Here is a 27,164-nt window from a genome sequence, read left to right on the forward strand (position 1 = left end):
GGAAACAATCTGCTTTTTTGTTGTTGTTTTTTTCTTTTTAATAATGCAAAGAATTTACTGTGAGAATTTACTAAACTGGCATAAATACTCATGTTGCTATACACATTTTAATGCATGCACGTGTATTTACTCTATTTTCATATAAGAACATTAGGGATGCTTATGACCACCCATACCTTATGACCACCCATATCTGCATCTTCAGAACCTTTGCAATGTCCCCTGTCATTTCATACAAAACCCAGCTTCTGGTAAATAGCAAAAAGCACTCCCGCCAAAAAACCCCAAACAAACAAAAAACCCAAAAACCAACCAAACAAACAAAAACAACCCACCACCACCTCACATCACAACAATTTCATCTTTCAGTGCAAAAAAACCCCATTGTTTGCAATCAAATTCCAAGTGTATCAGCCTGTTGAATGCAAGTCTGTATAAAATCCATTTTTTGGAACTCAAAGTATTATCTGTCTCCTGCAGTAGTTCCTGATCTATTGGTTGTCCTTGGTTCTCCAAGGAGAAGAAGATTGCCAATGGCTACAGAATGCCCCTCAGAGATTAGACCTCTGCCTGACTTCTGCCAAGCCACATCCTCTCCATGTGTCCATCAAAAACCACTTCACTGGCCCAGAGGCCTTTCCTGCAGAGCTGCAGCACAGCATACATTCTCAGCTCTCCATACCTGGGTCCTTCTCTCTAGACCTCTAATTGACTTTTCCAGCTGGGCATGGCTGCGTTCATCTCCAGAACCATCACATTCCACACTGGGATGGAGACATCTGTTGGCTGCGTACCTTCCACTCCCGCACTATTTCGGTAAGCTTGCTGGGACACTTATGTATTAAGTCGAGAGCACACTATATATGGGAGCATCTACCAATGCATACAAGTCTCCCAACCCGTAAGGAGCAATCTGATCCTACCCACAGCATCAACAGCCAGTAATTGTAACCTCTCACAACAGCTGACAGACTAAAGCACAAGTAACAGCACACCAGGCAACGGGATCCCCCAGCAGGTGCTTTCCCCTGCCAGTTGTTGCAGGAAGGGCAGGAATGTTTCCCCGACCCCAGCACACTGCCGGTGAGAGAATACTTCCCATCACCCTCAAGAATGAAGCATGCAGCATGGCGCTGGATGCCAAGCTAAAATAGCTCATTTCAGGGTGAAGTATCAGGTCCCATCCCTCCCCACACGCAAGTAAACCTGCAGCATCCTGAAGCGTGGGGCCCGAGCCAGCTCCAAATTAAGTCAACAAGAGCTTTTCCACTGACATACCCAGGAGCTGGCTCGGACCACAAGTGACCACGAATGCCATCCCTAGAGGCTGGAAGAGTAGGTGGACATTTGGTAGGTCAGTGATGACCATCCACGATCAAGCATTAACTCAGCACACAGAGACCCCCCTTCCATACGTATCCAAAACAAGCTTTGCCTGTTTTGACAACTGAGGTTCAGTTTCAGTTACTGATAACAAGGAGGTAAACGCAATACAACATACTAAGTAAAAATGAAACAACCTTTTCTTCAGATGTCTTGGTAATTTTTTCCTGTGAAGTCAAAGGAGGCTAATTTTCATTTCACGTGGGAATTAAAAAGGCATTGCATATTAACACTTTTATTCTGTTTTCTTGCCAAAGCTGCCATTTCCCATAAGCTGTATTAAACAGTAGGCTCCAAGTCTGAGAAGATGGTGTTGCTCAGTGCTGTGAAAACAGTAAGACTGTGCATGTGACTGAGCAGCATCCCCTGCCCTGCTGGAGCTAAATAAATTATAACCTTCACTACTTTCAGAGGAACAGTCCCAGCTGCAGAGAAATGATTCTTTCAAATGACAATATAAAATGATACAGTCCAGCTGCCCAATTTCACTCCCAGAGAGATTTTCTCTTGGGATAAAATCTGGTTCAAAGTAGAGGGAGTTATCTGAACACTGCATCAGAATACAGAAGATAGAGCTGTCAGCAGTGGTTTCAGCCTCTTCAATACACGTGAAAACACTCACACGTAATTATTGAAAAGGAAGGGAGTCACCTCAAATGTTTTTCTATGTCCCTGAAAGGCTCCCTGAATGAATAAATATTCTTTCATTATGTTTCAGCTGTTGCCACTGCAGTAGGCTCCAAGGACAGAATTTAAACTCAGGAGGAGAACACCCCACAAAGAAAATACAATGTAATATCCAGTGGACACTTTGAGCCCTGAGAAACTCATGTGGATGCTCAGTCAGCACAATGTCCTGCAAGATGTACTCCCCAAGCCTGCTCTCTATGGCTCAAAACATTAAGAGTGCTCTGTGACTGCATCAGGCCTTGATATCCCAGGAAAATCTTCAAGTTGTCCTAAAAAACCTTCCATCTAACTGGGATGGCAGTCCTATGATTTGCTTGAAGATAAGATCAAGGAGTTTAGAAAGATGATAGCAGAAATATTCATGGCAATTGCAGAAAACACTGGAAAGCAATATAGTATGGAGACTGGCTGAAGGAGCCAGTCCCTAGCACGAGGTCAACCTAAAAGACACTCAAGGGGCAGGACAAAAGCTGCCCCGCGAAAGTCCATCTTGCAGCTGAGGAAAAACCCACACTGATTTGAAGAACTTCGGGTGCTGTTGATGGGGATTTTGGGTTTTTTTTTTTTTTGGGGGGGGGGGGGTGTTAAAAAAGACTAAACAAAAAGACAGTCTCACACTAGCTGGTTGCCTCACACAGTTGAAGGTTACCTTGTGGTACTACCAGGGAGAAAGCAATGGTCCCTCTTGTTCCTGTGCACCAACAAATTCCTTGGTGCCACTGCCAGCGCACTGGCTAGTGCTCACAGAGGGCAGTTCTGGCAAAATGGGCTGATAACAGAGAAGGATACAAGTCAACTAGCTGATGACATCTCACTTCCTTGTTTGCACATTCATCAAACTGCTTTTTTGAGCCAAAAACCTCCTTATTGTTAGTGGGTTTACTGAAATAATTGGATAACTGCAAACCAACAAAGCAACAGTGTTACAGGTATTTACTAATGCCTTCAATGACATTTCATACATAACATTTTGCAATATCATAGATGAATATGGAAGAAAAATCCCACACTATCCACCTATATTTACAGGAGCCTCTTAGAAGCACCACTGACATTTAGTTTCTAGCATAAGACATAAACCAAGGCTGCTGTATAGGGTGAATAAAACCACAGCAACCCAGGTCTCAATTCAGAAGCCCACTAACTCAGTTTATCCATCTTTATCTTGAGTTATGCTGCTGGAAATGACTACTTGGGCTTCTGATAACTCTTTTCCAAGAAGAACTCACTCACCATTTAATCTTCACCAGTTCTGAACACGCAGGAACAGGAGATGTGACCTTCACAGGATCTCAGCACACAGGAACAACCAGAGGGGCCATAAGGCACACGTTCTCAGAACATGCATCTGATGTGTAAGATCATTTGAAAAGAGAAGAGCAAGTCTTTTCTGGCACCCTGGCCATAACCCTCCAAAAGCCCTACTTTGTGGGTTTAGCACTTGTCTCTCCATGCCATGAGTGAGCAGATAAGAGGACCTTTTTATCTTTTTTTGTCTTGTGAGCATAGCAGGGAAAAAAAAACCCCAAACAGTTAAGCTTCCCTTGTTAGGTCATTCATGCAACGCAGGCAGCAAGAACTAACCCATCCGTGACAGCAGTGGGAACAGGTTCAGAAGAATCTGTTAAAGCTGGGAGTGCACTCAAGCACCAAGGCAGTGGATCAGTGGGGTGACCCCTCAGCCAAAAACAAGATAATCCAACACCACTTCCACTTTCCCAAGTGCTTTGAAACACGGCAGATAATTAAGAAAAATACCAAAGTGATTTTAGTTTTTAGCTGTTTCCATGACAGAAGAACCTACAATAAGTTTAAGTGTGACTTCCAGCCAAAGCTTGTTCCCACTGGCAAAACCGATATCAAGAAAGAAATCCAGGTCCTTTCTCATGCTGCCTCAAGTACAAACCATCTTATTTTACCACAGCGCACAGGAATGCTAAGCAGGTCCACTTAAGAATGCATTATTTGCTCTTGGTCATATTCTCTTGTAGTCCTGGAAGGCAAATAACATTTGCTTTCTGCAGCACATCAAACTGAATACTCACATTTGATTAGCTAGTTATGGGAGGTATCCTCAGGCTTTCTCTGCTCCTCTGCATTTTAATAATCTCTTTTTAATTTCTGTCTGATAGTTATTCTCACCCTAAGTGTATTACTATCTCCACACACCTATGCTAATTTCAGCACTGTAAGGAGCTGCCCATTCTTCTTTGCTGTCCTGGTCTTCTGACAGTTTCCATTCCCCAGCTGCTGCTGCCATGTGAAAAGCATGCCCAGTTTGCCATCTTCAGATAACTGGGTATGATACACCTTACTTTTGCTTCACCCAGGCTGCTTGTTAATGCATAGAAAGCTCCACAGAGACACTGTCAATATTCCTTCACACAGTACAGCCACATCTCAAGATTTTTCACAGCTTGAGCATAGATCTGCTCAAATAACATAACCAATCCATTAGTCCCATACAAAAAGCAATTTTTTAATTTTCTGCAGAATGAAAAATATAATGCTAACCTTGAAATAAAATTATTATTTGTATTTCAATCTTTTAAGTATGGGAGGGTTTTTTTCAGGTTTTGCTTTAAGCCCTGCTAGTACATACAATTGCTTGAAGCATTCTTATGTTAGACCAGAAGAAAGTAAACTGCATTTATTCCCTGCAGAGTCAATTCTGCACACCAACAATAAACACCTTAAGCCTGCCTCTTTTAATATGCAAAACCCTGACCTCAGATCTATGTGCAAAGTTGCTGCTGGCTTTAATGAAGACAGGAGCATATTTAAGGGCAAAATTTGTAACAGAGTCTGGTTTTCCTCAATATTTCATATAACCACTCTGCCAAACTCCTAAGAGCCTTTTTACCCAGGCTTCTGTAATGAGCTCTTGTGAGCTACACCTTCCAGTAAACCCCTTTCCCTCCTGACTCCAAATTTCAGAAACCTTAATTTAACTCTGCCTATAAGCAGCAACTCCAGAGACCATTTCAATTCCCATGTATTCCTGTGATGCCGTTTCACAGCCCGTTGCTTTTTCCGAGCCTCTGCTCACCCATTTGCTGCAGCACGCTGAAACAATCCCAGCCAGATGTTCAGCTCCCCAAGGGTCAGGCACATGGGAAGCTTTAGGACACATACCAAAACCACAGGTAAAGCAGGGATTTGGGGCAGCAGCCCATGACACTGCTCTTAGGAAACAGTGGAAAACCTTGGCTCAGGTGATGTACCCACCTCACAGGTCCAGCCCACCTAGAGGGGTAACATCACTCTGGGACCTCGACACTAACCAGCAGCCATATAGTAGTCCCTAATGCATGCGAGTAACTTCTCAGATGCTGAGTTTTGGGAAATAAACCAAACAAACTAAACCAGCCAAATACCCCTCTCCAAAAAGAGGCTCCTCCAAAAGCAGCAGTGTAGGATTTCTGCTCCTTCATGAACCAAGTCCACATTCAGCCTTATCAAGTCCAATTCTTGACCTATGCCAAGTACCCCATTCAAACAACAGAGCTGAGCACAAACCAAGGATAATTAACACAACATGGAGTTTCCTCTCGAAGGCAGAAAACCCAGGGTGGATGGAGGCAGAGACCACTACTGTGGGGGACCCCCACAGGGTCCTCCTCCCTGCCAGCACCCACAGGGTGATGAGGCTATGGTTGCTCAGGGGAGAGAGCAGCGCATTCTCACATCTCCTTGCTTGGGCCTGTGGCACAAAATCCTGAAGTTCACCAGCTCCCTGCTTTCTGCCTCCTTCCTTGCTGGCTGCAGCCACCCAGGGACTGGGCAGGGCTCCAGGCAGTAGTTTCAGCCCCTCAGCCTCTCCCAAGCTCACAGTGAACACAGTCTCCCAGGGCATCCACTGATGTTCTACGACCCCAGTCTCCCAGAAACATTCCCCTCCTTCTAAAGCACAGGAATAACAAAGCTTCACCCGCTCACAGCAATGGCAAGAAGGCAAGACAGGTTTCCCCCAGCAGCAGGGACCAAGGGGAAGCCCTCGGACACGTCCCAGGCGCGGGTGGCCACACGCAGGTCCAGCTCCCAGGCACGGGAGCAGCGCACGTTTTAGGAGGGATTTGGGGTTTTGCAGATGCCTGCTGCTGAGAACACATTTCTATTGTGCTGAGGGTGGGACGGTGAGTAAGAGCCCTTCATCACCCAGCACACCTCTGCACTACTTCCCTGTTTTCTTGGTGGAAGGCCAACAAGGGATAAGCTGGGCTACATGACATTCTAAGTTATGACAGTGGCATTGCAGAGAAAGAAAGGTGTGGGTTTTTTTATTCCTCCAGCTCCCTGCTGTAGTTTCCATTAGGCATAGAAAAATTCAGCTAGCACAAACCATTTCCAATTCAAATTATCCTGCTGTGCCCTCACCAGGACAATTCCCCAAGGAGAAGTTTCATTATTGCTGTTGCTGGAGATTGATAACGAGAGTATAAACACTGTATTATCCCGCTTTTAGGTGTTCAGCCAGATACTTACCTGACATTAAAAAGCAACCAATATTCAAAATTCCACCATCTTTTTCCAAAATGCTTGTGATCTCTGCATCTGATGTTGCATACGCTTCTTGAGATGAAGGTTATGTGAAAGGCAGACATTCCAGGAATGGTTGCAAGTGTACAGGTTACCTACAGGGCTACTTGCAGAGGTTAAAAAGAGCAGCTGACAACACAATGCAACACTTCTGTCCAGTTCACACACAGCAAAGCTCACAGGCAAGTTAAGAAAAGATTTAAAAAGTGATACTGGATTACACATTTTATTTCATTTTACAGATCAAATCCAAGAGACTGGGACACACACCCCTCCACATGGGTGAAGGGGACAAGGTGACAAAAAAAAGTCAGAACTCAACTACATTTTCATCCCTGGAGGCTGAATCCTCCAACAAGAACCTCAGTGATATTGCATTTCAACTCCAGAAGTGGCCACGTGTAGAAAATGGTGTTGGAGCTCCCTGCACTGAAACTGGATGGACATTCTCAGTGCAGCCACAACACAAATGTGCTTCCTATCATCACCAAAAAACATGGATAGAAAATAAATTTCCAGCGCCAAACACCTCTTCTGGCTTCAGGGTGATGACAAATGCAAGCCACACAAAGGATAAGCTTCGAAAATAATAATTTTAACTCATAAATAAATGAGCATGCCAGGGACTATTTGAAACCATACAAAAGGTATCAAGCAGCTGGATTTCAGGGAAGATCTCATCTGGAATTCAGCAACCTGCTGTACTGAACACTGGCCTTCCCAGGATAGTTTTTAGTCCTCAGGTCCCATCCCACCCACCCCTAATGACATTTTCTGCCGGCCTCTGGCATGTCACTTGGTTTACTTTCTTGAGTTTATCCATGTATAAAGTGGGAATAATCACTTTTAATTTCCTTGCAGAGCTGTTATTAGGGTTAATTAGCTAATGTTTGTACACTGCTTTGAAAAATGCTGGAATACTCTCTCTCCTCTCTCACTTTCTCTGTATATAAATATATGATGTCCTATTATCATAACCATCTGTGCCAGTGGGAAATTTTAATTGCTGAGCTAGCTCTTGGGAAAGACCTGCCATTCTGTAATATATAGGTCAGAGGACTTCTGTGAAGGTAACGATATGTGAAGGTAATGATAACACATTTCAATGGGAAATGCAATGAGACATGAGGTAATGCTAAATTTGGTTCTAGAAGGAAAGTGATTACTAAAATTCTAGAAGAAAAATCTTTGTGACCCTTCTGCATGAACCGAGTACTAAGGAAAGCACTTACAATCTCTCTTCTGCTAAACAGATTTATCTTCACCTAAAAAAACTGAGAAAACAGTGACCTGCATTTCAAGATGGAGAGGATTGGATATCCTGAAGGCTAACCTGAAGAAATACATGTGAAAGCAATTCCATTGCTAGAGAGAAACAAGTGGGTCAAAATAAATGGCTTCCCAGGCTCTTGGCATGAAGCAAGCTCATTTCTCAAATGAGAAATAAATTAGAGAGGAAAGGAAAGAAGTTGAAAGTCTGAATATAAGCTGGAGGTAAAACATTATAAGGTATAATGTTAAGGGAACAAACAGTAGGGTTTTTGTTTTGCTTTTAGCTTGAAAGAGTAATGGGAAGCAGGTATATGTTTTCATAAACATAACCAAAGAAAATATATGGAAGAGAATGGGTCTATTGTTCAACAAGGCAGGGGGATCACATAACAAGAATCCAGATGGATGAAACACTCAACAGTTATTTCCCTATGTGTTCTGTACGAAGGACAGAAATGTATTTAACAAGAGATAAAATGTATGGTTTAGAGAAGCCTGGAAAAAATGTAAAAAAAAAAATAAATTGCAAGTACATCCATTTAATCAATGTGCCAGATTTCTTCTATAGCAAACATCTACTGAAGTCAATGGACTTCAGGGATAAATTTAGCCTACCACTTTACAACTCAATATGACCAAACAACATGCACAGAAGAGATCTAAGGAAACCAAATATACACCAAGACCATAAAACTGCTGTTGAGCAGTCTCGGAGCTCATATGGAACCAGCAAGATGCGAGCAGTCTGAAGAGATACAGTTTGTAGAAAAGAGGTATGACTCAAGGATGGGCTAAGACACAGAGTTAGGAAATTCCAATCAACTGCTTTATTAGAAGAAATAAAATTCACAACATAAACCAGTACAATGAGTAAAAGAAAAGCATAATAAAGAAAGAATCTGCCCAGAAAAACCTGAATGTCTTCCAAATATGAACATGTCTTGGAGGGAATGAATCCTAGATTAATTAAGCAATCTTTACTACTTATTCTTATGGGATTAGAAGCATACATGGATGTTTATAAGAATAGATAGATTTCAACAATAACCCCATAAAAAGAGGGAATGGGGAAAGTCTCTGCTCAACTACAACAGCGTAAACCTGGATAACATTCCCCTGCTGCCATGGATTTAGCTCAGTGGAGCTGGAAGCCAAGGCTGACATGCACACCTCCCAAAAGCAAAATTTTGTGTCAAAGGCTGCAGGTTTAGGGGGATATGGGGGGAGGGGAGTAGGAAGACAGGCACAGCTGAGGAGATGCCACCAAGAGGATCAGCAAGTACAGGAAGCACAGGGACTTTGGGGAAATCTGCTTATGGAGTTCAGGGAGAGAAGAGGAAGTGAAAACAATTCATGCATAATTGAAAAATAGCAATATTTAGCAACAAGGCAGGGAGGGGGGGGGATAAAACACAAGAGATGAAAAGTCCTAAGCAGCTTCAAATAAGCATTTCTATAGGTTATGGTAAAATAGTATCAGACCCATCTGCCAGGGTGCAGACTTCCTGGTACTTAACCAAACAGCTCCTCTGTTGGCACCCTACCTCAAAATTGCTTTTTATTTGACATTGTCTGCACTGCCTGCAGAGGTACTTTGTAAATAAACCATAATAACACACCAGCAAGCAAGAGCTCCCTGCACCATCATTATTATTATCCCTGCCCATGGCAGGGCAGCCAGAATAGATGCTCTTTAAGGTCCCTTCCAACCCATACCATCCTATAATTCTACAATTAAGAACTGTCCAGTACAGGAAACTCCCAATCGTGCCCAGCATACCCCTCTGCCTCACAAGTGGGACTTAGCACACACAGGAGAGGACTGATCCTCCACCCCACCCCGCCCTTGCCTTTGAAGGGACACACTGACAGCAAGGCCAGCGCCTGGCGTTTCCCAGAGCTAACCCGTGACCTGTCAATAGCTCTGGCCAGTTCCAGGGGATTCCAAAGCCAGGCCAGGGCTGCCGCTGCAGCTGCCGATCCAAGGGCCCACAATACACTCATTTCTGTTCTCGCAGAACCTACTACAAGTGCCTGTCGTGTACCTCGTGCTTTTAAAAGGTAGCTTACCTTGTTGAGGCAGGATCAGGAAAACAGGTTGATACAGGCTCAGCCATTCTTTACAGAGTTCATGAAATACCTCCATCCCTCGGCCCAGTGCTCGGAGGTGCCAGGCATTCCCACAGTGACGGCTGAGGGGGTATTTGCAGCACGTCTGCCCTTAACGTGACTTCCCCACAAGTCCCAGGCCTTCCCGAGAGGCTATTCCCAACTCTTGTGTCAGCAGCTTGGGGGAGCAGCCTGGTGCCAAATGGCTTTATCAGGGATTATCAAAAGCTGGGCTGTTCCCCACATCTCTTTTTAGCTGCCTTCCTCCGCTCTTAGTGAAGTCCCTGGAACTCCTGCTTCTCCAAGAGCAAACATCAAGGGTTTTTCCCAGGACACCAGATGATTCAAGAACAGAAACAATGCCAGGTGATGCACTGGGAGACACTGGCCACATGCTAGTAAGAAATCCCTGCACTATGATGCCGAAATCCAGGTCCTTTGGTGGCAGGGAGCCTCAGCATTGGCTGTCCTACCAGTCACACTGCCAAAGGAGCCGCAGGAGGAGGATACCCATCCCATCAGTCTTGACATCCTACATATTTGCAAATTTCCATGGCTCCAGTTAACACCAGGGGCTCTTGCAGGTCACAGGGCTGGGAAAAGGAGAGCATTACGAGGAAGGGAAAGTGTTTGGAAATATGGTTTTAATAACTTTGAGCCTGTATCAGCATGTATCTTCCAGTGACAGGACACAGATTTTCAGAATTGTCACTGTGCTCTTTTAACCAGCTGCACGGTGTCATGAGGTTTTGAGGTAGCTTCATGCATATTCAGCAACCATTTATGAAGCACAAAAATAAAAGTGGAGCCCAAACCCATGTATCCTATCTTCACCCTCTCCATTGGTGCTGCAATGGTGACGTGCTTTTTCCCTTCCCATCCCAAGACTAGTCATATGTTAGACGTATTAAAAGTTTATGTCTAACCTATAAGACCATACTCAGCAGATCTAACTAATCAGAATTTTTGTGGCTGCAGTTAGGAACGAACTTCTGTGGCTCCCCCTGTCCCTGCACACCTCAAGTTTCATCCTATCTGAAGGACAAGATAGAAAGGATATCAAGAGAAAAATTAAGGAAACTCAACCATCACAAGCCAAACTGCAAAAGTTAAGTAACTAAATGCTATGGACACATTTTGTGTCATCCCAAAGCAGCAGAAGCAAGAGCGTCTAAAGAAAAAATTATTTTCATCACCACTGATACAAATTCAAAAATTGGAAAACCAGACTATGGAGTGTATCCACTTGGTTTGCAGGCCCATATGGCTACAGCAATTATCTCCACTCAGTTTACCTCTCCATGCACTGGAAAAAGGATGGATTTGGAAAGGAGAGAAAAATACTGCTTAGAAAGAGAAACACTTTTTCACAATTTCTAAAAACATTTCTATATATATAATCTCAGAAGGATATGAAATAGCATTATCACAGCCCTTGCTAAGCTGTGCCACCTCATAATTCACTATCACCACTACACAGGACCTGTATGGGGTAGATCAATACCCAGCAGGTGATACCAGGGATATCAGGACATCCCAGGACACCACAGCACAGTGGGGACAGCCCACTGCTGCTGCTTCTGGCAGCTTCAGAGGTTTAAAGAAAGAAATTAAGTACATGGCTAAATGCTCCCTTTCCTGTTGCTGTTTGCACATTGTTAAAGGGACAACTCCATTTCTACAGCACATTACAGGTCACATTGAAGAATTCACCACTTAAACCCACACTTGCTTTCTATTTTCAAAACCTCTTTTAATTCTTTACAAGACTGGACTGCACCACCTGGCATTCCTGACTTTCCTTTGCAATAGGTCACGATTCACAGCAACACTGGCTGCCTGTAACTCTTCACAGCTATGCCTGTAGGCATTTCATATTGCAACCAGGAAAGTCTGAAACTTTGGGGGAATTGCAGGAAGGCTGGGGGAGATGGCTGCTTAGATCTTCTCTGGGAAAAACATCACCTTCTGGCAGATGTTTACCCTATGGATGATACATAGGGAACACCAGAGACCACCAGCAGTACAGTAATTCCTAATTAGTAACAAATGCAAGTCAGAATGTATGGAATGTACAATAATTACTAACATGCTGCATCACTCATGGTACGTGACGCTGTCACTCCAGTAACCTCCAGTTTGGTGAAACAGGCGTAAGGTTAGAGTTCCCAACACAACGAGAAGTTGCAGTTTAAGGATTTTATCTGAAGGATGCATCGCAGTGACAGTCAAGGAACATCCAGGCTGGATGTTACGCCTCAGGCAAAAATCTCACGTCAGCCCCACTACTTTCCATGGCCTGTAGATTTTAAATGAAACCACACAATCCAAAATTAGAAGTGAAGCAGAAACCGTGTGAAGAGGCCGCTCCCTGGGAGAGACTGGGAGCACTGCCTTGGACTTCACTAGGAAGGTGCACAGCAGCGACGCAGGCAAAAGGCCACGTCACAGAGTGCCTTGGAGGAATGAGTGCAGAAGTGACATGGCCACAGCAGCAGTGGGAGAGGCAGCTGCCCCTATCGCTTCCAGTCAAATGCACGGCAGCTCCCATCACTGCTGAGTACAGGGGGAAGCACTCTGACATGTTTGGGAAGCACTCTGACATGTTTTCTGCACCCACTGATAGCTTTTTGACACTGCTCTTGCCTCCACTGTTTACACTTTGAAGCAAGAGAGAGGTGCTGGGAAGGTGATTTGCCTGTAGAAATGTCTGCCTCTCAGAAACCAGCCTTTTCATTTTCCTGCAGCACATACATGGGTAAAAATAAGCAATCGGCCTCAAAAACTGTTGAAGCTCTCAAACGTTGAATGGATCTGCTGCAACCTTCTTGGGCACCATGCAAAGCTGATCCTGCCTTCAAGGCCCCTTTAAAGGAGTGGGAGGAGAGCCATGCAGCAGGTGCACTGTGGGGTTTGACCACACTGCTCCCCAGGTACTTTATGTTATACACGGGTAACGCCATGGTTAGCTCTCGCAGTAAAGGGATGAATGTTATGTGTATGTTAAGGGAAGTTTTATGGATGTATAGTTATGTTATTGTGATTTATTGTTTGGATGTCCTCTCTTCTCCCCACAGCCCCCTTTCCCTCCTGTGTGGTTGCCAAGGCATGGCCTTTGTAGTCAGGATATGTGGAGGCAGGGCTGTACCTGTGCCCCTTGCATGGGGCACCTGAGAATGGGAAAAGCTTGTTACCAGGAGGCACGGCATGGCAACACCTGACCAATCTTGTTGCAAGAAAGCACCTCCAACAATGGGCAGCGAAGAAGAGTTGCTGACAGACTCTAGAAAGGGCCAGGGTTGCCCGATGCCAGCCCAGGGGTACAAAAGGCGGAGCAGCCATTTTATAGACGAGCTCGTGGCTGCCGGGTCGCCAACTCCAGCGCGCTGTCCTTCGTTGTATTTGTTACGGTTTAATAAACCTTCTAAAGTTTTAAAGTCAGCGGTCATTTCTCACAATTATATTACACTGGGGTGGAAGGGTTTTATCCCCCCCATATTGTGTTTCAGTCTCAAATTCAACCTAGCCCTGACTTACGGACGAGGAAAGGGAAGAGCGAACGCGGCAGAGGGCAGCACCCAATGTCCTGTCACCCACTGTAACTGCAACTGCAGAGACTTTGGCCAGCCCAGCACCATCCTATCAAGAAACATGGGATTAACTGACTCAAGATGCAGCCAGTACTCGGGGAAGAGCAAGACAGAGAGGGAAAGTAATTCCCATGGAGTTCAGTTGGTACAGGGTGACAGAAGGGAAGGACTGGAAGAAGTCTCCAGAACTCACTCCACACACAGGAATTCAGCCACTGCCTTTGTCCCAGGAACATCACTCCCTTGCCTTTTGTTACAGATCACAAACCCAACATCTACAACTACTAAAGAAGCAATTACGGGCACATCACCGAAATACTGCAAGGACAAAACTATTCCAAATTCACAGTGCACCCTCACTGCTTGCTGACAAGTGTCACTGTCACTTGCTACAGGCCTGACTCTGCACCAGCTCACACCCTGCAAGGGGGTGGAGCAACACTGCCTCAGGTACCATCAACACCTTGCAAAAAACCACGGAGGTGTCTGCTGAGCTGGGTTTTCAAATGCAGGCAGCACAGTATTATTTGCCAAACCCATGCAATGAACAACTGTGTATTTTCCTTTGAGGCACATCAACAGCTGGCCCCAGTGAAGAAGTGATCTAAGACATCTGCTACCCACTTTTTTTTTTTTTTTTGGGGGGGGGGGAGGTGGGGGGCAGTGCTGAAAGCCACTTACAACAGTGTTCCTGAGCAACCAAAACTGAAATAAATTCAACTTAGTGGGTCAAACAGATCTTAATTTTCACAGTGCTGCTGGCTAGTAGACAGCAAGCAATCATATATAATGTGGACATTTAAATTTCAGTCAAATTCGGATCCTTGCAATGCAAACGTACGTACCCTTCATCAAGGCACATGCACTTTCCAGAGAGGAATACTGATACACTGCAAGGGAAGAGTCTGTCTGTCCGTGTGGCTTCAGGTATTGATCCTGACACCCAAATGGCATCATTTCAGGAAAGCAAGGTTATTCCCCTTGTCCTTGTATTTTTTTTCTGCATAGATGTCTTGGCCCAAAATGTTGCTCGTATTCCAGGTGTCTTTCAAGACACATATGCAAGAACAGAAGCGTCCTCTGTTCCCACAGTATGGTAATTGCTATTCCTGCAGGGATCCACCCTTCGTTTGCCACTTCCCTTAACTCTTACGTTCTCTCAAGGAATCACTTGCATGCAGGACAACACATGATGCATAAATCCCCCCTCAGTTTCCTCCAAGTTTAGGCATTCACTTCACACAAGCCAGAAAACATATTTGGCCTTTTATTACTTTTATTTAAAGACCATAAATCCCTCCTTCCTTCTCTGGAGGAGCCAGCAGGACTTGTTAAGCCTTCTGGTTCCCTCTGCTGCCATAAAAAGGTGCAGAGTTTCCGAATGCGACCAGCTGCTGCACAGAGGCCCAGCTACAGTCTTGGAAAATATCCAGAGTTCAGAGACCTCCTGAGAGCCTCCCATGGGATGGTGCCAGCCTCCCAGCACTGCTGGGGGACATGGTGCTGGCAGCAAAGGTCACCTCTGAGCAATTGAGGCTTCCAAGGACCCTCTTCTTGGCCCCAGGTCTTTGGAAGCAACTAGGCTTCAGAGCTGACTATCTACACAGTGCACAGGGCTGAAAGGAGTGGTCTGGCTCTGCAATGGAGATCAAGAAGTCAAAGCACTTGAGCTTTTGGTTTCTACTAGGCTTCCATGATACAGTCTTTGAAAAGAGCAAAGCTGGGCATCCTGCTCACAGAGACAGAGAGCGGTACACCAACAGAGCATCTCCTTACCAGCCCATCGGCATTCCAGACTCACAGCTAAGAAAAAGGGGAGCACAGAGACCCCAACCCCAGAATCCTGCATGATTTCCACCTGGCAGAGCCCAGGGCTCATGCAGAACAGTAAGCCGGGTTGGGCATGTCAGGAGATGTACCATTTCCATATGCAAAGGCAGTACCTACCCCTACTTTACATCCCTTAGAGCTTCCCAAGAGTCAGGGAAAAAACTCCCACAGTCAGGCAGCTCTTGCTACACCAAAATGAGAGGCAAACTCCCTCTCTAGATAGTTACAGCTGCACTGGCCACTGATGCTCTCCTGCATGAGCACCGAGGTGACAGCAAGCCTCAACATCCCCCGACTGAAATAGCTGCACAAGTACAAGGTTGGTTGGTACAGGCTCAAGGGAGGTGGTGTTTCCCAACACTACATTTACATATGTAAAACACAGGCAAACTGGCACTAGCTGACAGCTTATCCAGCACCCTGAGGCACCAGGACTGCCTCAAATGGCTCCCTGTCAGAAAATCACTAGCATTCACCAGGAGAAGGCATGGGGAAACCTGATGAACACGGACTGTGGAGTATTTGCTGTATCTGGATACCATCCTTAAGCTGCCCTTAAAAATGGGTGGCACACCAAAGCAGGGACATGCTGTGCTCATGTCCCCACTGGCCACTCACTTCAAGTGTTATAGACAGCCTCCATCAACAGCTTCTTTCAACAGCCTCCCTTAACAGCAGTGCTTCAGACACAAAGGCTGGTATCACTGAAAATTGTCTAAGGAGGGAAGTACTGTACAAAAGTTCAAATGTAAGATTTTTTTTCCAACAAGCACACTTCAGAAACAAATCACAGTAAAACACAGTGATTAACACAAGTACATACATCTAGGTCAGCTCTCAATAACTCAGGCAGGTACCAGGTCACAGACTCATTTGGTGGATGAGTCCTTTCTTTTCTGGTTTTTTTTTTTTTTTAAACCCAGTTATATTGACTTCAATGGATCTTTCCCACTCTTCAACCTGATGATGTATTTACCTAAATACATGAAACTGAAGACACTTTCCCTCACACTAATGATAAGACTAAGAAAGACCATTGCAGCACACCACCAGATATCAGAAGCAGAAATTTCAGGAAGGTTTACAGTAATACTTGAGGCCATGAAACTAAATTGTGCTTTCGTAGAGTTTTAGGCTTGGACCTGCTGCTCAAAGTCTACAGACAGGGTAAGGGAAAAATCAGCCAGTATTTCCATCCTTCTCTGTAATTTGAAACCACTGAGACATATCTCAGGGTATAAATCACACAGCTCTATAAATAAAATAAATTACCATTTTGTACTCTTTGGAAGAAAGCTGACACCAATTTCACATAGCAAATCCAAGAAAAAATAAGCCTGGCCCATGGCCCAAGCACATAAGAAGCTCCCCTTGTTCCCAGGGAGGAAGCTTCACCATCACCATTAGTTTGCCATTCCCTAGGGGACTTATATCTACAGGTAGTCTACACTACACTAAATGTCTGTCTGTACATAGCCCCTCCAGGTAAAGCCAAGCGTTTATTAACAGAAAGTACTACCAGCAAAACTCCTGCAAATCCCCGTGAAAGGCTGAACTGCTCTTTTCAGGTAAATAAATGGGAAATCTTCCCAGTTAGTCTCAGTCCCAAGCGCACATCACACAGATACCTACAACTGTTTCTCTCTGCTACTTGCAGTGTCCCATTTTTTAAACACTCGCTGTCACTTGTATGACCTGAAGTATGACCTCTCCCTGGCACAGCCTTTTTAAAAGAAAAGCTGCTACATACATATTTAAAAGCAAGTAACCCACTACCAGAAAAATACTTTGTTTTGTAAAAGCCAATTATCCTCTGTGGTAAAAAGATCAGATAAACACAGTTTTGAAAGTGTGTGGTTAGAAAGTGATTAAATGTATCATTTTGGTTCTTTTATAACAAATTAAAAGATGAGACTGAAGGATTATTTCGTATCACTAAATAAATCTTCCAACAGAAAATTGTCACTTAAAATCTCTTCATAAACATTCTATTCAGTTTCAAAGTGGGGGACAAAAGTACATTATAAAGTACTTTGAGAAACGTATTGCCTCTATTCTCTATCCCTCCTCCCACCCATAGTACATAGCAAAGAAAGCGGGGAAAATATCTCGGAATCCGCCAATACAAAACCAGCCAGAGCTCTGCCTGCCAAAGACACCAGGATCCTTGGTGATCCTATAACCCCCCTGCCAGGAGCCAGGGCTGCAGTTCCTGTAGGCTTCTGTCTCCTGTACGTGACACAAGCGTGACTCTTCAGGGGTTTACAAGAAATAACGAATGAGCACGTGCAGACCCATATATCAAAATCCTTGCGAAATAGGAAGTTGCATTTCTTACCTCGTTTCTAAGAAAATGAGTTTTACGTGGTGGCACATGCCTGCCAGTCCCCCTCCACCATCTCCCAGCAACCTTCCAGCTCAGGGACAGATTTGCATCCCCTCTGGACAACGACTGTAGCACAAAGGATGACCACTAACAACTCCAAGTGTTATGGAAACCAGAAATTTAGGAGAGACTACATCGTTTTCCTCCATGGCAAGGCAGGCTGGCAGCAAGGTGAACTCTTGTCAGGCATTGGAGGAGCAAAACCGGAATGTGTTGAATGACAAAAAGATAGAAACAGCATCAGTCAACCCAACCCAAACATGTAGCCACTCTCCACTCCTGGGTTTTGGCCACAATTGAATAAAATACAGAGACTACTCACTGTCTGACCAGCCCATCCTGAAATGGAGTCTGCTTCGCTGTCTGAGCGGCCCACCCTGCCTTTCCCCAGGGTCTCCTCCTGACACCGTGCCTGGATATCACAAAAGGGGCCACCAGCCGCTTTTCTCAGTGAGATCAAACCTTTCCCCGAGGGTACAGCACTCAGCCAAGCACCACCAGCCTCTCAGACAAATCCAGTGATGTCAGAAAGATGACAGACCTCCGCCTAGACCTCATTCCTGTTCTCCACAATCCCATGGGGAAACACATGCAGGCAAAGCCTTGAAGTCCACAGCCCCTCCACGGCACTTTTCCTCCAGGTCACTCCCCACAGTTCTCACAAAGCATGGGTGTAAGGAAGCAGAGCAGCAGCCTCTGGGACACCACTACATGATGAACAGGGAAACCCACTCCCATCATGAGACACTTTTTTTTTTTTTTTAAATTTTCCTGTGAATAATCCCAAAAGAGTGGGGTCAAAGTCCTTGCACAGAGGAAGTTGAGCTCAAATGCCCTGCATTCACTTTTAACAGAAATTGCTGGCAGCACTTAATTGCAAGAAAGCCACAATTAATTGTGCTACAGTATCAGTAAACGCACTGGTCAAATCATTAGATCCCATTATTTTCCCTTCAAGAAATTACATTACTACATTATTGATGCAACAATCTAGTGTAATGAAGTGGTGCTTTGCATCCTTCTTTCTGCTTTACAGCAAGCTCACAGTGCTATAGCCCTGATACCAAATTTAGTGAGGCTTGTACTGTTTTTGTCTTTTTTTTTTCAGTAGGTCAAAAATTCCAGTTAACAACTTAAAAAGCAGCTGCAGAAGAAGTTAAAACACCTGTCCCTAATCAACTGCAAAGGCTTGGGTTTCTATTTGATACAACTCAAAATTACAGCTATTTCTAAACACTGCTTCGACAGTGAATATTTTTACCTCATATTTGTACTTGGACAGACTATTTTCAGAAAGGCATTCGAGAGAGATTATGCCAGAAAGCAGTAAAATAGCAAGCAAGCTGCTTATGTAAATACTGAACTTCTTTGAACTTAAGGGGAAAGAAAGGAGCGTTATCCAGAAGGTCACCACTCCTAATGAAGAGAGCACCCATGAAACCCAGGGAAGGAAGAGTTGCTCATGTCAAAATGGCAAAAGAAAACCTGGAGAAGTGATCATGAAAGGAGCTCAGAACAGCAGAACACTCAGTCCTGAGGCTCTCACTCATTCACAGGACTACTGAAAGCACTACAGGTTATTCGTGTGCTACTGCAGGAAGCAGCCTCAGTTTGCAGCGCCCATCAGCAGCGAATGGCTCTCCAACACAAAGGGCAGCAACACCCATCACATCTTGTGCAACGCCTGCAAAGGCTGTCCAAGCAAAGTTTTGACTAAAACACAAACCAGTACTTCCTCTGCAAATATTAATATAGGATTCATATAATCTTTAGAAATAGTCTCCACGTGCATAACCCCAGCACGTTGTTTCCCAGCCACTCCCTTGCAATTACACAGTTCCACAAACCCCCAACCACGCTGGGAGAAGGAGAGGGCTCTTTAGAGTAATTTTAAAATTACTCTTTCAGTCTTACATCTTGGCTCTCTGCAAAAAAAAAATCAGCAGTTGCTCAAGTTCCCACTTTGCCCCTCAGTCCCTCGCATGCTGCAATCACAGAATCCCCAGGTGCTTGCTTTCTGGACCAAATAACACCACTGTGGTTGACTCTCACTGTACAGAAACAGTCCCCATGGGGCCCCCCCCAAATTTCATTATCTTTTCTTCTGTTTGTTCTGTTCTTTCTCTTTCTGGAAATCAGGCTATGAAACTGAACTAATTACTCCAGGCTCAGAGGATGTTTTATGTGGGGTGCTGAATTGTTCTCATTTTTCCTTATGCCATGGCCAACATTTGTGTTCAACTATCAACAACTTTTTCTGTGCATCAGTGTGATGCCAACAGCACTGCAAACCTCTAAAGGAAGAAAGAACTCACCCCAATGATGCTTCTCAAGTCACAGTCAAGGGGACAGGTAAACTAATAAGTCATCATTTTCTTAACACCTCTTCACTCCAAATGCTGTCCTTGCCCCCAAAAAAGGATGCTTCCCAGGGACTCACCCAACTCAGACCCTACCAGACCAGAAAATGTGTAAACCCCAACCCTAAAGATCCCAGTGTCTGCACTCCACCCTCTCACTCCAGACAGGAATGTCTTACCAGCACTGTCAGAAGTATGCAACGTGGATTGCACAAGCAGTCAATGGTGCAGGTTTAAATCTGCTCAGCAGCCAGATTTGTAGCCAGTTTTGCAGTTGGGATGTGTTTGCACTGTTTGCATGAGAAGCACCTATTAAGCAGGCAGCAGCCTGGTTCCAGGTAAACTTCCAGGGAGTCTCAAAACATAGCCCGAGGTTGGGCAAATCAGAGCCATCTGGTATCAGGCTGACAAGGTGGTGGACAGGGTCCCATCCAAAGGAAAACCTTGCCTTGCCTCCTCACTCAGTGAAAGAAGTCACCTGCAATAGTGGCTGACACCTGAGCATCCAGCCCCAAACCTCAGAAAACACTTTGTGACTCACAGCTCCTGCCTCACACAGCCTGTAATTAGAACCTCACCAGCCCTGATAAGGCAGTGTTCTCCCACCCACCTGATAACTCGAGTCCCTCCACAACCTCAAGCTCCATCTCGTGCCTTTTTCTCCCCATGACATCTCTGGTCAGAGGAGGCAGACATCAGCATCCCCATCTGCTCTGGTGGTTTGAGGGCTCTCATCACCTCAGGTCTCCTTATAAAACCTGCCAATTATCCCACGCATAGGCAGTTTCTGTGTGCTGGAGAGAGGTGACTGCCCACAGATCCTTCCTGAAGATCAGCTAGAGTATCTGCACGCTTTAGGAGGAATGAGTTTTGGCTAGGGTGTTTTTCTCTTGTATTTAATCTTGCTTTAGAAGCATTCAGCCACCACAGTCTAACTGCTGATGTGTGTCAGACAGACAGCGTCACCAACTTATCTTGGCTCCCAACATTCTGCTGCAAGAACACTGCTACCTAAGTTCAGCATCCTTGCATTACATAGGTGTTTATGTCATTCCTGCATTCAAACCTGTAAAATATTTCTAACTACTCCTCCTTGTCTTACCCATGCGTTACCAAATATGCCTCCTTAAGATGGAAGTGAGGCATCATACGCATTCCCACAGGCAGGAATTTTTCATTAAAAAGAGTCTGCCCATTGCTGGTGTCTGTCCCTGCACTCAGCCAGCTTGCAAATCTGTTTCCATTCTCCAGAAACAGAAGGCAATTCTTTTGTGAGCACCCTGGTATAACGAAGAACTAGCTAATAGGTAAAGCACAACAGAAAAGCAACAACAGATCCCAACTGCTGAGGGGTGGCTATGCTTGGGGTTTTTTCCATGTCAGAGGAACTGCGTATTTTCAAACTCTCCCTCCTCCTCCTCCTTACTGAGAGCATGCCAGATAATTAAACAGAACTTCTTATTTTTAAAATCTAATTTATTTTTGAAAACCTACCCTGCTGGACTATTTTTAGAATTTTTCTTATCTGGGCCAGTGGAAATAGGCTAGAGCCAGGTAGCACAAGGCCTCACAGACCGCGCTGTGCAATCTTTAAGCCGAACACAATCAGTGAAACAATGGAAGAAATTTTCTTTCAAATTAGGAGTAAATATCTGCAATAAGGCACTGATACTCATCTTCAGTTTTGGAAAAGCTTATCTTAAGCAAAACTAAATCTGGGTCTACAGTTTTGACTCAGGAATTTCTTTAATTTTTAGTTCTTTGTTATCAAATGCAAGAGCTTATCTTGGTGTTCAACAGGCTGTCCTTACCACCAAAGTCAGTGGGAATGTTGCCCAAACAAGGGGATTGGTTTAGCACTACCTTTGGAACAGCTTGTATCACTCAACACCCCACACAAGACATGCACTAGAGAAGTTAAATAACACAAGTAGCACAGGGATACTTTTCCTGAAGTACTGAGTTTTGTGACCCTTATTTTATAAGCATCTAGTGAAATAAAAGCATCAGAGGTACCTAGCCCTTAGCAGTTGTCTCTTCTATATGGCAACCCAGAGCAAAATAATCTACCTACCCAGACTTACAGTGAATTATACAGTGAAACTAATTTCTGTGATATGCTGGCATGCAAAGAAATGCCCCTATATTACAGAAAAAAAAAAAAAAAAATCCTTCCTAGCATTCTCCCCAAAAAAAAGCACCTCAGTGGGTTGCCAAAATGACTCTGACCTCTGAAATCTCTCTCACTTCTGCTGGCAGCACTTCCCACTGAAGGTCTGGGAGTCCAGCATCCGTCCCCAGGCATCTGGCCCACCTCCCCAGTGGCAGCTTGCCTTGCTGCCGGCCACATTCACTGCTTAGAGGTGACAGAGGAGCAAAGATGCTTCATCTGGGGCAAAGGACCTGCAGTCTGGGGACTACATATGGCCCACAGCACCACAACCTCTATTTTTCCAAATCCCTGCTGGGTAACATCCCAGAGAGAGGCTTGCAAGACTTGCTTAGCTCTTTGCAAGAAAAAGCCAACCTTCCCTGACTGTAGCAACTCGATCACAGCCAAACACAACACATAAGCAAAGGCACTACATCCCAACAGTGTTTATCCAAAACTACCACAGGGCCAGAGAAACTGCAGAACACTGCAGGATGCAAAGTTTCCTTCAATTATTTGACGGCCTCAAAAATGCAAATACATTCAACATACCTCTGCCGCAACCCCAGCCCCGCTCACTTCCCCCACCTGGGAGCAATATTTCATAGCAGTGCAATTTAAAAACAAGGTGGTTTTATGAATTTTAAAGCCTCAGACTCTTGCAGGTCCAGGTGCTACTCCACAGCACTTGAAGACAGAAATCCGCTCCTCGAAGAGGCCTCTTCTCTAATGTTCTTGGGGGTAACTCTTTGCCTGCTCGCTCACCAGCCTCTCCCAAGACCTTTACGGCTGTGGGAAGTCCACGCGCTGCTCACGTGAGCAAGGTCTATGCACATAAGGAAAAGCCACGTAAGGCTGTGAATTTGCTGACCCAGAAGTATCACCAGTCCCTCGCGGCTCAGCTGCAACGCCTCCGTGCGCTCCTATCTCCTGGCGAGCATCCCGCCGCCTCCCACGCACCCCGCAGCACTGATCCCTCCCTGCACTCTCGCTTTCAGCCGCCTTAAACCGCCACAGAAAGAGCTTTACCTGTCTCCTGTGCTTCCACGTATCTTTTGGAAGATCCCAGTATCAACATCCATTACTGCCTGAAGCACCGTGGCAGGAAGAGGCCAGTCCCCAAGTGTCACAGCAGCCAAGTTCCCACCAAGCAGATCAACATCCCATCGAGCACCAACAGCCGTCCGCCACACACCACCGCCCACAGGGATTTACACTGGCTCTAACACTGCTTTAAATGGCCTGGAACCAACCAGGGTGAACAAGTCCTTCTTCCCTTATCCACCTCTGCCAGCTTGATTCATCAGGCTCAAAATCACCTGTCCTGAGGTCTCGTGGTACAGGGTGTCTAATTTTTGTCCTGTTCTTTATTATCAATCCAGTATTGTTTACACCAAATCAAAGACAATTTCTTTTCCTTATCAGTGATGAGCAAAGAGAATCCCTGTGGGAAACTTCATGTCTCTTGAGCACCTTTTCAGCCGGTCCACATATTTACCACTGGATACCCTCTTACCATACTATAAAACCTCTTGGGTTGTTTTCAGGAACAATTACACCAAAAAAGGGTACTGCCTACTATGAACTCAGCCTAGGAATCAAGGAAGAGGATAAAATACCATCAAGATGACAGGCACCTCTTCAGTGGAGCCCAAGAAAATGGTCATGTCCCAAAAGCCATGCTGTAGAACTTCCTCCCTACCCACAAACTGCCAGAGTAAGGAAGTGGAAGTGTGATGATTCAAGAGCATCAGCACATCAGGTTAAATCAACTAAAGTAACTGAGACAAGCCTCAGCAAGGTGTCAGCGTGCCTGTGCCCCATCCATGCTGCTGAACTGATCCACACCAATGGTGGCTTCTTCTTCAGCTGCTCCCAGGAACATGACCCTCACTCCTGCTGTCAAAACGAGCTGACAGCTACCTTCTCACTGACTCATTTCACCTTATCAGTGCCCTCCTCTCTTCTGTTTTTGCAAGAGAGAAATGCAGACCTATGGAAAGCAAAAGGAGTGACTAGACACCGGATATCTCCTCACATTGTTTAACAGCAGGATAACTAAGTCACCTTCTGGGAAAATGGGAAGTTTATGTGCTGTCAGACTAAGGTGGCCACTAATAGAAACACTTTGTTGTAGGAAACCCCCAAAAGCTAGGAAAGACCAAGAACCAACCACATGTGACCATTTGGATGGCACAGTCCTTCATAATGTCTGTGTTTTTTTCAGGCTGCCTAACTGAACACTTCTGGCAATGTAATCAGAGGTTAATAAGCTGGCCACGCAAGCCCTGGGGTAGTTTTCATTTTATGTCTTTTGAAATCTTTAAAATACTTACCAGGTATATAACAACTGTAATTACAGATTTATAGAGAGATGGTGCAGTGCACTGCTTTCGGCCAGCAAGTAAACAAGGACAAGAGCAATGAAAGAAAATAGTCTCTACTTCTTTCTTACGTTTGCTAAAGCCACCTGTATCCTGGGCAAACAGCCTGCAGCCGGAACAAAGGGACTGGCAAGATGGCACCACTGCCAGAGACGGACATGACAGCCCAGCCTGCGAGACTGAGGCAGCAGCAATCTCAGAACTGGGAGGAGACTGAGCAAGCGAACAGGCACTGATGTGATCCACCACCCACCAAGCATCCACTTCAGCCCCACGAGTACACAGAATGCCAACCTGCTGAATGGCAGCAGTGCTGCTGCCCATCACACTCTCTGCAAGAAAACACAGCCTGGTGATGAACTCCCGCATCCATCCCCTCCTTGCTTTCCCTGCACATCCTTTCCTGGGCCAGCAACAGATATATTTTGCATGGAAGCTGCTAATTTCAGCAAACCACCTGAAAGGAGTCCCCTCACTCTTGCTGCATCACACATTGGCCAGACGAAATTACTCCGGCCAGAGGACTTAATTCCCAACACCCATGTGCTACAGGAAACAGCTCTCTCCTCCTCTGGTGTCATCTCATTGGGCAGGGCTCTCTTCTTTCACACCTGCATTAGGAGAAAGGTGAGGGGAAGATCATAAAGCTTTTTTTTCCCCAATTCCTGAGACAGGAGAACTCAACCCCTAACCAGGACAAGGGAGAAGCGGCTCAGGCTGTAGATGTTCCAGCCACGGCGCTACTTGGTATTTACTCTGGACAATGTGGAAGGTTTGTAGCTGACAACCAACTGCTTGGTATGACACACACTGCAGAAACACCAACACATTAAGAGTGGTGTCTTTTTCATTTTTATTCACTTTGAGCAGGAGAAGAGAGAGCATTTGCAGTAGCATTAGGAAAAGGCGTAAAGTTGTCCCTAATGTTCACCTGCACCTTCTGTCACCAGCTCATAGAATGGCTGAAAAACTACATGAAGACTGCCAGCACGCAGCAAAAAAAGCCAGGAACCCAATATACTGCTACTATATTGTTATTCCCCTAACATGCTCCTTGTATACACAATCACATTTCCCAATCATCATTCCAAAGCCTCATTTACATCAGAAACTATATAGATGCAGCCTGAAAACTCCCTAGTGTGGCCAAGGCTATAAATGCTATTAAGGTACTTTCCAACGTGACAAAAAGAATAATCATATTGGCAAACATAAGCTTTATGGGTATCCTGGGTGCTTCCAGTATAACCATTTCTGGGTTGTGGGGGTCTTTTTTATATTTTTTTGTTAGACTCATAAGTGAAACAAGTTACATGAATCAAAACATCCAGAGGTGAAACCTTCAGCACCCAGTCAGTCAAACCTCAACCTCCTGATGGGTCTCCAATTCCCAGTCCCACTATTGCTCCCTTCTCAAGATGTCCTTTCAAGGCAACAGAGGTCTTCAAGAAGCACACACAAGCTGGTTATCCTTCTGTCCCACTCCTGCCAACACCAGGAGCCAAAGCAACTCATCCCACTACAGAAAAGGAGCACAGTTTCCTCACTGCCATCCCAGCTTCCACCAGCATCAGTGACCACAAACCACAGACAAGCAAAATCCTCTGCCCTTTGGGGATTTGTCCCCCTCTGCCCACTGAAATGGAGAGGGGACAAATTCACAACTTGTTCAAAGAGTGTGTGGAAGTTTGTTTGGGAGGTTGTCAGGTAAGAGAATCAAGAAAAAAAACACATAATTTGTAGTACCACCACTCATGTCAGCCTCTTGGCATGGGAATCAAGTGCCCTGAAATTGATGGGAAAAACAGAACAGCAAAGACCTCTAAGTATAACACACACTGGCACACATAAGAAACTTCAACTCGATTCCTTTCTCTTTTTGCAACCAGCAAAAAATACAATGGAAACATAATGGGGAGGTGGGTGGGAAAGGATATTCTTGAGCTTACAGTTTAAAATAGGCCCAAGAAAATAGCATAAAATTCCATTTTGTGCCAAAATATTCCCCTATCATTTTAGCTGAAATAGGTTTTAGATTGATTTTTACACTGCCCCTAAGGCCATAATGGCATCCTGAATGGTTCAATTACAGCAAAAAGCAAGAAAAGTAACAGATAACACTATGCTTGCCAGTAAAAGAAGGGTATGATCTCTGTACACACACATGTATGCATACTTATGTATCAAAATTTAAAAGCTTTTATTGATTTGGTTAAGCTGTGCTGATATACTGGTACTGCTCATTTGCTTGGAATCACCCTAGTTCGCCTGAATTAGGAGAAGAGGCTGAGGTTAAACTGAGGTTAGCTGACACGTGTCAGCCAAGCCTGACCTAATCCTGGGTTTCTAACTAGTTTGATCTTCTTCTCTAAATAATATTAAGAAGAGGAAGAAACCACAGGGATGCAGATGGGTTCCAAAACACTGTTTTTAGAAGCTGTACTCAATCAGACAAGGCAGAGTTGTGCA

The 27,164-nt window shown here is 44.9% G+C and overlaps 1 protein-coding gene across 3 annotated transcripts in view; it reads right to left on the reverse strand.

Moving 5' to 3' along the window:
- ABTB3 (ankyrin repeat and BTB domain containing 3) overlaps window positions 1–27,164 on the reverse strand; it is a 184,068-nt gene that overhangs the window by 144,390 nt on the left and 12,514 nt on the right. Inside the window, exon 1 of one of the 3 annotated variants that reach the window (XM_040061670.1) lies at window positions 23,341–23,429. The exons of the other annotated variants lie outside the window; for them this stretch is intronic. Within the exon in view, the coding sequence (XP_039917604.1) occupies window positions 23,341–23,389 (49 nt within the window). The 5' untranslated portion in view covers window positions 23,390–23,429. Of the gene's footprint in view, window positions 1–23,340; window positions 23,430–27,164 lie in introns of those variants that run through there. 3 annotated transcript variants of the gene reach the window in all.

This window comes from Hirundo rustica, chromosome 4, assembly GCF_015227805.2.
Source record: "Hirundo rustica isolate bHirRus1 chromosome 4, bHirRus1.pri.v3, whole genome shotgun sequence".
Taxonomy (NCBI): domain Eukaryota; kingdom Metazoa; phylum Chordata; class Aves; order Passeriformes; family Hirundinidae; genus Hirundo; species Hirundo rustica.